At 39.1% G+C, this 12,237-nt stretch overlaps 2 protein-coding genes across 3 annotated transcripts in view; one reads left to right on the top strand and one right to left on the bottom strand.

The window, feature by feature from the left end:
• The window catches only part of atp2c1 (ATPase secretory pathway Ca2+ transporting 1), a 122,399-nt gene that overhangs the window by 32,558 nt on the left and 77,604 nt on the right, over positions 1–12,237 (bottom strand). For both annotated transcript variants that reach the window (XM_068054073.1, XM_068054080.1), the window contains 6 exons: positions 9,791–9,857; positions 8,337–8,461; positions 7,972–8,069; positions 7,198–7,293; positions 6,958–7,047; positions 1,804–1,908 (listed from right to left, as the gene is read on the bottom strand). In XM_068054073.1, the coding sequence (XP_067910174.1) occupies positions 1,804–1,908; positions 6,958–7,047; positions 7,198–7,293; positions 7,972–8,069; positions 8,337–8,461; positions 9,791–9,857 (581 nt within the window). The remainder of the gene's footprint in view (positions 1–1,803; positions 1,909–6,957; positions 7,048–7,197; positions 7,294–7,971; positions 8,070–8,336; positions 8,462–9,790; positions 9,858–12,237) is intronic.
• aste1b (asteroid homolog 1b) overlaps positions 1–12,237 on the top strand; it is a 90,943-nt gene that overhangs the window by 65,388 nt on the left and 13,318 nt on the right. The window lies entirely within an intron of this gene.

Below are 12,237 nucleotides of genomic sequence, written 5' to 3'. Positions count from 1 at the left end.
GGTCAGGAGGATCAGGAGCACTCGCCCCACCCCCAGCTGCAAAAACAAGCATTTGGCCTACATTCTGCCGACTGCCGTCTCTCTTCCCCCCCCAACACTTTATGAGTGGCAATCGCCTCCTTCACAACCCCTGATCTCCAGCCTGCTCCACAATGGATATCAACCCCAACTTGTCCCATGATCGACCTCCCCCACCCACCAAAACCCAACCTCCGGCCTGTCTATGCTCAACCTCAGCCCACACCCCCCATCTTTGGCATGCTGTCGATCATGATTGCCAGGGGCTGTCCCCAAGCGCCCTCTGCCTATGGTTTTCTCATCCAGCAGCTGGTCAGCCTGTCAATCTGCATGGCTGTGGGCGGGAAATGGAAGATAGGCATTATAATGAGGTCTTGCCATTAAATTCAGGGCCAAAATCTCTCATTAGTGGTAATTACAACCGCAGCTCCTCTGATTTAATGTTAATAGTCTCTGTTCCTGATCAGCACTGTTGACTCATACAAATCTGGTGATTTGAAGCAAATCTAAACTGTTAAATTTCATTGACCCAGAAAAAGAATGCAGAATTTGGAGCACCAGAAATGAGGGGAGCAGATGAGTACAATTCAGTTTCTGCCATAATAAGCACTGAAAAGTAATCCTTAGCAAAAACTACTGCCCAAGCTTATTTTATTGCTGAAACTAGGAAATAGTTTTATTATCCTAAAGGCTATATGAGCATATACTACATAAGTAGATCGGCATGGTTACTGGAATAATTTTTTTTTTTTTAAAAGGCCTGCAAGATTTTCAGTGTAGAATTACATTATTCCAACAAACAACTTGATTCACTGCCCAACCCTTCCATGGGTAAGAGAGAAATGGATGATCCTGGTTTCCAATAAACCTGCATTCCACAATATAAACCTGCAATACTGTATCTAAACAGTATTTACATCATTTTCATTAAATATCTTCTGCACGATCAAATCACAACATATTCCAGTAACACTGAAAATTCTTATCACACTGTTGCACCAATATCCAAACCACAAACTATGCAGTGCATCATTAAATGCAACTCTTTAAAAAAGATCACAAGGACATGGGTTCAAGAACCCACTCCACACCTTGAGCACATAATCACAGCTGGCACTGCATTGCAGTATTGAGGGAGTGCTGCATTGTTAGAGGAGATGCAAAAGAACCCATGGCACTAATCAATACAATGCAGGGGAGTTTTTGTTTTTGAGAGTGTCTCGGCTAATATTTATCCCTCAACCAACACTACCAAAACAGCTAAATTGGTCATTACCTCATTGTTGTTTGCAGAATCTTGCTGTGTGCGAATTGGTTGCTATGTCACCTACACTACAACAGTGTCTACACTTCAAGAAAGTACTTCATTGGCTGTGAAGCACTTTGGGACATCCTAAGGTTGTGAAAAACATTATATAAATTTAAATTCTTTCTTTATATTTAATGGTATGATCTCTCTACACGTCTGGTCAAATTTTACAGAATCAAGTCCAGGAACATCTAGAAAAATGAAGCACGAACTATAGCATTAAAACAAATGACCGTTATTTTTTGTATGAGCAAATTTAAATTGCTGCACTCTAGAATTCTAACATTTTTGGGGGAGTGTGGGAAAGAATTGCTACATACAGAAGACATACTATTTTAAATGATTTGACTACTGGATGAAGTTCTAAAACATTAAACAGAATGTGTTAAGGCTGCCTCCATAACAGAATGTTCAATAGGTTGATCCTTTAGTACAACAGTTTGATTGAGTGTTGTCTAGAATAAAGTATGTTTAACCTGCTGAGCTCTGTGCACACACTTGACAGCCATCCATTTCTGCTCTGAGGTAAATGGATGTTCAGCTCGTCTTACATAATCCTGTTTGAGACCTTCCAGACCCATCTAAGGGAGAAAAAAAACAATACATTAATTATTTAAATACCTTTCTCTAGGTACATAAGCATTACTACACACACATCTTTGAGTCACAATGATGAAGCTGCTGTGCATTTCCAGCATTTTGTTTTTAATTTCAGATTTACCTCTTTGAGTGAATCAAGTGAATTAAAACAGACATATGAATAATCAGACAATTTACTGAAGCTAAAATATTCATGTGCAAAGTACAATTACAGGTTATGCATTTGTGTTATTAATCTAATTCACAACCTGCCAGAGTCAATAAATTTGGCTCAAAACAATCCACATTTCCTTGCTCATTGCAGAACTGAGAAATTGAAAAGTTTTATTAATTTGTCCTGTGTATATCTTGTTTAATTTAATAAATGGTTTAATAGTCACTTGGCAATACAGAACTAGAGTATTGCTGAAAAAAAGGACATGCTATCGAAGCTTTTCATCTTGCACTCATCAGAACAGACTATCAAATTTCAAAGGGAGCAACGATTTATACTGCATGAGAAGAGGGTGCTGATTGGTTGGCAAGTTGACTCTGATTAGTCAAGGCATTGCTATGGCGAATGCACCAGACAACTATTGTTCCCCCACGCTTTCGTTTATTTCAAAAAAGGGCAGGTCTCTGCGTATGGATACATGTAGCTTCTAGCAAACATAAGTGAGCCACATTGAGAGCCCGACTAATAATCTTAAATTGGTTGTTAGTGGAATTCTTAGCACACTTGGGATTGTTCAGTAATGCTGTCCAATCGTGGAATCACATCTAACATTAGACATTGTGTTATGAGTTATGCAAGTACAGGCTGGTTGAGTACGGTCAGTACTCTGCCTATTACGAACAGCCAAAGGGACGTGCTGTTTGATATGATCCGCCAGTCTTTGGGACATACAGCCTATGTACCTGGCATTGCACTGGCACTGGAATTCATATATCACATACTCATTTGTGTGGTAGGCAGAATGTCTTTTGGTTTGATGGCAGCATCCTATTAGTGGAAAATACCACTTGTGTTGCTACTGCATAGTAGCAGGGTTAAATAGCTAGCTTCACCTGTTGTTCAAATTTTTGAGATACCTTACCCTTCAAGGGTAATTTGAGGTAGACTGGGCACTTTTCAGGTCCGAAAGTGGTGGCCTTAGGCCCATTTGTGAGTATGTGCGATACACAATGATCAATGATCTGATCGGGGTAGCCATTATCTTGTAGGATAGCTGTGATGGGTCTTATTTTTGTATCAAGCTTGCATGGTGAGCAAATGGCTTGGGCCCTATTTACGAGATTGCTCCATATGTTTTTTTAACAGCCTCCTTCACTTGTCCTACCACCTTCAAAGATTTGTGTACAGACACCCCCTTTAAGATTGTACAACATCGTTTATATTGAGAAAAAAATTTTTTTTGTGAACATTGAAAGCTGAAACTTGGTGTTTGAACTGAGTGGGACAGACTGCAATACACCTGTTCCAAACAACAGCAAGGAAAGTGTCAGGTCACATGACTTATTATTAAGAGTTTTGGTTTCTCTTCTGCATTGTGGAGACCAGTGAACTGGACAGCAGGAGGCAGAACAAACTGGCTGAGACCTTTTTGTTTTGCAGACCAGAGGAAAAGACCTCTTCCTGAAAAAGAAGGCTTGCTTCTCTTGTAAAAAGAAATTCTACATTTGAGGTGGTGGCTGTGGTCTGCCTGGAGAGAGAAAAAGACCCCTGGAGAGGAAAAGACCCAAGAAAAGAGGAGTTGCTGCTCTCTGTGGAGGAAGGCTACTTTGAGAGGAAGCCCTGCCTTTTTAATTGTAGCAGAATCCTATTGCCTCTCTCTGCTCAGGAGTGAATCCTGTTGCCTCTTATGTTTTGGGAGATCTTGAAAGCTCAAGAAAGCTTCTATTCCTAGACTGCTATTTCAAAACCCAAGTAGACCTGTTGCTACACCCTTTGCTGAAAGATCTGTGTGACGCCTGCTGCAGATAAAGTGCTGTGAACGTCTACCCATCACAGAATGTTCATCAAGCTCGCTTGGAGAGACTTCGAGTGGCATCCGACTATTCCACTCTGGGACACCTCACCTACCAGAACAAGACAACCTAATTATTTTATTATTCCTAAGAAACAGGTGTAATCCATAAACATCCCTTTTTTTCCCAGTTAACTGGTTTTTGAATGTACGTGTGTGTGCATGAGGGTTAGGAAGAATAAGAAATTTTAAAAGAATCTTTTCATATAGAGAGTTATCTCATTATTGTTTAAGACTTAGTTTAATAGTTAATTTTGTTGTGAAATCTGGCTTGGTGTGCTCCATTCTGGGGGACAAACAGAGTGTTTAATTTGGCTATTTTCGGGTAGGTGGGAAACTTTAGTAATATGCTATGACCTGTGGAATAGTGGGACTGAATTTAATTATTTTATTTATTTACAGATATAGCACCGAAACAGGCCCTTCGGCCCGCCGAGTCTGTGCCGACCATGAACCACCCATTTATACTAATCCTACACTAATCCCATATTCCTACAACATCCCCACCTGTCCTTATATTCCCCTACCACCTACCTCTACTAGGGGCAATTTATAATGGCCAATTTTACCTATCAACTGCTAGTCTTTTGCTGGTGGGAGGAAACCGGAGCACCCGGCGAAAACCCATGCAGACACAGGGAGAACTTGCAAACTCCACACAGGCAGTAGCCAGAATTGAACCCGGGTCGCTGGAGCTGTGAGGCTGCGGTGCTAACCACTGCGCCGCCCTCAATTAACAGTACATTACTCCTGCCTTGCTCATAACAATATAGCTAGGCCAGATAATGTAACAAATGTAAAATCGTGCTTCAGTTATAGAATTCTTTTATCTTTTTATGAGGCAAACAATACACAAACCCTGTTTAGAGAGCAGATGCTGGCTTCAAAGGCCGATGACTCATACCTGTCTATACTGATTAAACAGGCAGTTTCCTTTCAGGGCTAAATGTTTAGATTATTTCCTCAGACAACAGGCCAAAGTGCCGCTGGGCGAGGGAAGGAAAAACTGGTCAGGGTTTCAGCATATGACCATTATTCAGTGGCTCCTGCTGAAAGTGAGAGCACGCGGAGATCACGTGAGGACAGCATTGTCTTGGCTATGATGCCCTTTGGACAAATAGTCTGCTAGCACCTATTTTTCAAACTTGCATATGAGTAATAGCTATTCGGGTAAGGTACTAAAGGGTGAATGCCACTGAAACAGTACCCCGGCAAAAAGGAGAGAAGAAAATTGGAGAAAAAAATTTTACAATGGTTATACCCCATGTATTCAATGATGGACTTTCATTCTTCACATTAAGACCAAGCCTTTAAAAACAGTCCAGACATGAGCTATAGAACATGGTGAATTAGAAACGTACTTACAAATTTAAAAAAAAAAGGCTTTTATGATTTCTTCGAACAGGCTCAAATACCATTAACCCTTAATAAATTATCACATGCTTGTAGTCCCCTCAGTGCAGAGAATTAAAATTACATTTTAATTAATGATTTAAAATGGAATCTTCATAACCATAGCAACCTCTTTGAGTACTATACTTTATTTGGCAAAGTACCCACCTACCATTTACTTAATTCAAAAATAGTGTATAATTCAATAAGCATCTGGGACATGCATTCACATTATGGTTGTATTTCAGAATATTAATAAAGAAAATAACAAAGTGACAAGATGATTAGGTAACCTTCACAGCATCGAAGAAAAAAAAGAAACTGTTGGATTGACAGCCTGTCTATTTCTACACCAGTCAACTGCCGACATAGAAATTGTATTGTTAAACAAATCCAGTGAGCAAAGTTTTTGGCTGTCAAATCAACAGATTTTAAATCTTTACAATTGTTCTGTATGAAAATCATAGAAATCAAGTCCTTATAGATAGAACTGGATATTGGATAAAAAGTGCAGACTGGCAGACTTAAATATCAAATGAGGTATGTCTTCAATAGCACTTTTTACTATTTTGAACTACCAGTTACTTCAATAAATGTAACTGGAATTTTGTAAACCATTTTCGAAGCTTTCAGTAAGCTAACCTCTTAACCATAATGACATAACTGGTATCCCTATCATACTGTCATAATTTCCATAAGCTGAAAATTGTGACTCGGGTAACAAGTAACAAGTCATAAAAACAAGTCTTCCACACTTCCCAGAGACAACACATGCAATAGATAAATCTACTTTGTCTTTAACTAGAATTGTGGTCACTTTTCAACAATTATTACTTGTAATTATTTAGCTTCATAGGAGTATTATCAAGCAAAATGTGACACTGAGCCACGTTAGGAGATATTGGGGCATATGACCAAAGAGGTAGGTTTTAAGGAGAATCTTTGAGAGGGAGGCGGAGAGGTTTGGGAGGGAATTCCTAAGGTTAAGGAATAGGCAGCTGAAGGCACAGCCACCAATGAAGGGGCAGCACAGTGGCGGTGGTTAGCACTGCAGCCTCACAGCTCCAGCGACCCGGGTTCGATTCTGGGTACTGCCTGCGCGGAGTTTGCAAGTTCTCCCTGTGACCGCGTGGGTTTTCGCTGGGTGCTCCGGTTTCCTCCCACAGCCAAAGACTTGCAGGTTGATAGGTAAATTGGCCATTATAAATTGCTCCTAGTATAGGTAGGTGGTAGGGGAATTGAGGAAAAGTAGGAATATGGGATTAATGTAGGATTAGTATAAATGGGTGGTTGATGGTTGGCACAGACTCGGTGGGCCGAAGGGCCTGTTTCAGTGCTGTATCTCTAAATAACAAGCATGAGAATTTTAAGATTGAGAAGCTGTGCTTAACTGGGAGACAATGTAGGTCCGCGAGCATGGAGTGATGGATGAACGGGACTTTTTGGGCAAAATTCTTGGTCGTCTCAGTGATGCTTCATTTATTGCACATTTAGATAAGACCATAGCAATCCAATTCCTTGCTGAAAATCATGGACATTTTGAAGAAGAAAATTAATGAATACCAATTATATTCTGAATAATGCCTGAACAATGTCTGCATATATTGGGTCAGTGATTTCTCAAATGTTCACCTTCATGGCAAGAGCAATCAAAGCTCCCTCGGTAGGTTGTCCCATCAGCGTGTCATTTTGAATAATGGCATCATTACATACACAGCCAGCCTGCAAAAAATAAAAATCAACGTGTAACCATGCAGTAAACACTTTCACAATAAAACAAATGGAAAATTAATTTGAAACTGTTAAAAAGGTATAAATTATGCAAGACATTTATTCAGATTTTTTAAACAGATGTATCATCAACTTCTGTACCTCCACAACTTTACTTATTGGTGACTTAGAGAAGCCATGAATCACCTCGCCATCCATCATTACCTCTCCGCACCTATTATAGCCAACACCAGTAACCTGCAAGACAAATAAAATAGAATAGCCAGGGGAAGGAAAAACACTTTATTGGATAAAGGATTAAAAGAAATTCACAGAAAATTGCATATACACATTTTCCCACAAGTATTATCTCCATATGCACAAGTTTAGGCAAATCTCACAACACACTTCAGGAGAAGTGTAGCCAATGAACAACTGAGAATCAAAGCATCGTAAATTAATATAAACATTTGTTTACAGTTCCTGGATCCTGTTAAATATCTTGAAGGATTCTCAATCAGGACAGTTAAACTCAAAAAAGGCTGCGAAGATCATTTAAATTTTTTGTTGTTCATTAATGTTTGAATGTTACGGCGGCCAATCTCAAAAGCTGCATCAGATTTCTACTGGTTTGTGATATTCAATTGGATCTCTTATAATACTAAGTATAATCAATATAATCAAGTCCACACAATTTGACTCATTTTATTGAAATACAAATTACAATATCTTCAACACAGTGCATCTAAAATGACATATAATCATTTAACTACTGATTCTGCATTTTCATGTTAAGTTCATGGATCACAAAACAAATGAACCTTGTATCATGCTGCTACAGGATCAATTAGTAGAGAAGCAGACAGGAACATTGTAGTGGGTACCTTATCGTAAATTGTGCATGACATTTCAAAGCAACACTGAAATATTTCTCACCTCAGCATGTTGTCCGTCAGAGGTATAAATGTGAGTGACTGTCATTTCATTCTTCGTTAATGTCCCAGTTTTATCAGAGCATATTACATTGCAACAACCTAAAAAGGTAAACTAGTTTAGGATGGAAATAGGAAAAATGACATACAGCAAATACAATATTTTAACGATTACATTTTTAAACAAATTAGCGATTTAGTAACCTTATTCTACATTTATAACACAATTAATGTACTGATATCAAATCAAGTTTTCAAACACTCAATATTCATTATGTAACAATTTTACAGGGCGTAATGTTTCAATTAATGTAAATGAAAGAGAATAACAACATTGCATTGCTTATGTTCAATGTAATTTTTTTTTACCAAGAGTTTCCACGATTGGGAGTTTCTTCACAATGGCTCTCTTCTTTACCATTCTCATCACGCCAAGGGCCAGCGTTACTGTCACTACAATGGGCAAACCCTCTGGAATAGCAGCAACAGCCAAGCTAAAATAAACAGGCATATTAACACAGCTATTGATACCTACAATTGTTGATTTTGAAGATGTTCGATACAGATGAAACATGAAGTAAAGTTTACATTAATACTGTTCTGTGCAAGTTCTAGTCATGTATAGAATTAAAACACCTTTTACCTTGCTCTGCTTCACAAGATTCTAAAAGGAACTGAAAAATAAAGGAAGGCGAGCAGTCCATCGTTGGAAGGTACAGGTTTAGTTTATATAAAATTTCTCCACCTCCAAATCTATAATCAATTCCTCTTAGAATGAGAGAAACAGCTGTGCCTGAAGTAGCTTCTGTTTAAACTGCTTTAAAAATTGGCAAGATAGGAGGAAGAAAGAAAACACTAGAGATCATTTCTGGGTTTTTGCTTTTCTGCTTATTTTCTCTTCCGACACTTTTCTCCTGAAAATTGAAATTCAAATTGGTTTGATTCCATGGCCAGTGGTAATGTTCAATATATTGCTCAATACGGTACTCTTTATTTGACAGCCTACACAATGGCTATCAGCAGTGGGGCAACACAGACAAGACTGAGAATGTTCAGCAGGGGCGCATTACAAAATGATTAAGAATGTAAACATTTTATTTTTCTTCCTTACTCCAAGAATGCTGAAGCTAGATTGAACCTGGAATAACTCAGGTTTGTATATCTTGGTGTAATGCTACATAATGAATTTACTACTGCGCCGTAAAAAGAGCAACTGTACTTCTTTTATTGCAGAGTTCTACTGTTGATAAGCCCATCATGCCTGTGCTGGCTCTTTGCTACAGCAATTAAAACTAACTAGCGGTCAGATTTGGCTCAGTGGTAGCACTCTCACCTGAGTTAGAAAGTTATCCCTTCAAAGCCTACTCCAGAGACTTCAGCACATAAACTAGACTGATATTCAGTGCTCAGGAAGTGCTGAACTGTCAGATAACTGTTGGATAAGATGTAAAACTGAGATGCTGTCTATACTCTCAGGAGACTTTAAAAGTATTATGCGAGAAAGGGCTGGGGAGTTCTTCTGGTGTCCTGGCCAATATTTATCCCTCAACTAACATCATTAAAACAGATGAATTAGTCTTTATCTCATTGCTAGTTGTGGGAGTTTGCTATGTGAAAATTGGCTGCCATATTTCCTATTTTACAACAGTACTTAATTGGGTGTAAAGCATTTTGGGACATCCCGAGCTCTTGAAAGATGTTATAAAATTCCACGTCCTTTCTTTTATTCTAACTCCACTGCAATGCTCTCTCCCCATAGCCCTGTGTTTTCTGCTTCAAATGTTTATCTGCTTTTCCTTTAAAAGATATCACACTTAACTCACCTCACACCAATAGTGAACATATCAAGAATGCGCTTCCCCTGTAGCCAGCCAACCAGCATAATAACACCTATAAGAGTAGAATACATCACATTTGCAGTCAGCCAAAATGGATTTGATTTGGAAAACTGCAACTTTTGTAATTCAGAAATATATGCCACATAATGTCAATCTCTATTAACATTTACGCACTTGAAAACTAAATTACTTAGTCGGAATCTGCACACAGATTGCTTAGAGTTAAAATAATTTGTTTATCAACGTAGACCCAAGAACAACTTGCATTTCTACAGTGGTTTTCACATGCTGGAAGATGACTCAAAGTACTTAATATTAGAAGATAAAATACAGGATGCTGTGCAGGAGGGGAAGAGGAAAAATAAAGTGATCGGGGAGAAACTAAAAACAAAGCCGAAGAGAAGGATTTTAAGCACTTGAAAGATCTGATGAAAGATCATTGACTTGAAATGGTAACACTGTTTTTCTCTTCATAGATGCTGCCAGACCTGCTGAGTGTTTCCAGCATTTTCTGTTTTTATTTCAGCTCTCCAGCATCTGCAGTGTTTTGCTTTTGTTTTGGAGAAAGATTTTAAGTAGTTTCTTTTAAATGCAGGGAGGGAGGTAGCAGGAATGGAGGTAGCAAGGCAGAGGGAACTAAGCAGAGCATCCAGAGGACTGGAGTGTAATGACTGAGTGAGTAGCCAACAATTGTGGAGCCAAGGGAGTGAGGATAAGGAGACAATGTTAGGGCAGTGAAGGATGTGTGTGAAGGTAATCACTGCATGAGATCTCAAAAGCAATGCAGAGTGAAGGCATGAAGGAATTTCAAAGATAGGATGAAAATTTTGAAGAGGCAGGGGTAGTCAGGGAAGCTTGGAGAGGGTGGGGTGGGGTCAGACTATATGTGAGCAAGAATGTGGTGTGCAAATAGATTTAGATGTACCTGTTTTTGTAAAAGGACTGTACATGATGAATGCCTTACTATTAAATAGTTTTTTTGTATTTCGGAAGGATGCTGGTTAGTGAAAAACTTTGAAAATTCATTGAGATATGAACATCTTAAATCCACAATTCACCACAAATAGACAGTAACATCACACAACCTATCCATACACTGACCCTCAAGCTGCACTGTAGTGTACCATTAAATAATGGACGGCACAGTGGCGCAGTGGTTAGCACCGCAGCCTCACAGTTCCAGGGACCCGGGTTCGATTCCGGGTACTGCCTGTGCAGAGTTTGCAAGTTCTCCCTGTGACCGCGTGGGTTTTTGCCGGGTACTCCGGTTTCCTCCCACAGCCAAAAAAACTTGCAGGTTGATAGGTAAATTGGGCATTGTAAATTGTCCCTAGTGTAAGTCGGTGGTAGGGAATATGGGATTACTGCAGGATTAGTATAAATGGGTGGTGGTTGGTTGGCACAGACTCGGTGGGCCGAAGGGCCTGTTTCAGTGCTGTATCTCTAAATAAAATAAAATTATGCCCTTACCGGATTAATATTTAAGTGTATGGTGCGGAACCCGAAGAAGGGTCACTGACCCGAAACGTTAACTCTGCTTCTCTTTCAACAGATGCTGCCAGACCTGCTGAGTGGTTCCAGCATTTCTTGTTTTTATTATATTAGATCAGCCTGCTTGTTGATGTAAAATATATCCCAATTGGTTTTCACAGCACATCCTAACTCAATTTTTTTTAAATGACTTGTTTTTTATGCAAAAAAGCTGCATGTTTCTTTCTGACAAGCTATTCCAGTTTAAAAAAACAGCTTCTGGATGCCTGCAGTATCAAAGCCTTTTTAAGGTGCTTAAAGTCTAGACTTTCTCAATACAAGTGCACAGTTTCTTGAGTCCATTCAAATTATCTTTATTGAGGATTTTGAAGTCCAAAGACAAAACTGTGAGCAACCTAAATGAACAGATCTTCAACAATCTGCCATCTTAAACTGCAAGTTCTGAAATCTGCACCTTTAATTTGTAAAATTTGAACAGTACATTATGTCCTGTATAGAATAGGAAAAATCAGAAGAACATAAAATCACAGAATTGTTACAGCACAGAAGGCGGCCATTTGCTCTGCACTGGCTCTCCGGAAGAGCAATTTACCTCAAGCCACAACCCTGCCTTCTTCCTGTAGCCCTGCATATTCTTCCTTTATATATAACAATTGAATTCCCTCTTGAACGCCCTGATTGAACACTCGCTGCATGAAAAAGTTTTTCCTCATGTTGCCATTACTTCTTTTGCCAATTAGCTTAAATCTGCGCCCTCTTGTTCTCGATCCTTCCACCAATGGGAACAGTTTTTCCCCATCTACTCTGTCCAGACCCCTCATAATTTTGAACATCTCTATCAAATCTTCTCTCAACCTTCTCTTCTCCAAGGAAAACAGTCCCAACTTCCCCAATCTATCCAAGTAACTGAAGATCCTCATCCCTAGAACCATTCTCGAGAA

This window comes from Heterodontus francisci, chromosome 2 (assembly GCF_036365525.1).
Source record: "Heterodontus francisci isolate sHetFra1 chromosome 2, sHetFra1.hap1, whole genome shotgun sequence".
In the NCBI taxonomy this organism is placed as follows: domain Eukaryota; kingdom Metazoa; phylum Chordata; class Chondrichthyes; order Heterodontiformes; family Heterodontidae; genus Heterodontus; species Heterodontus francisci.
This window is presented reverse-complemented; position numbering and strand designations above follow the sequence as displayed.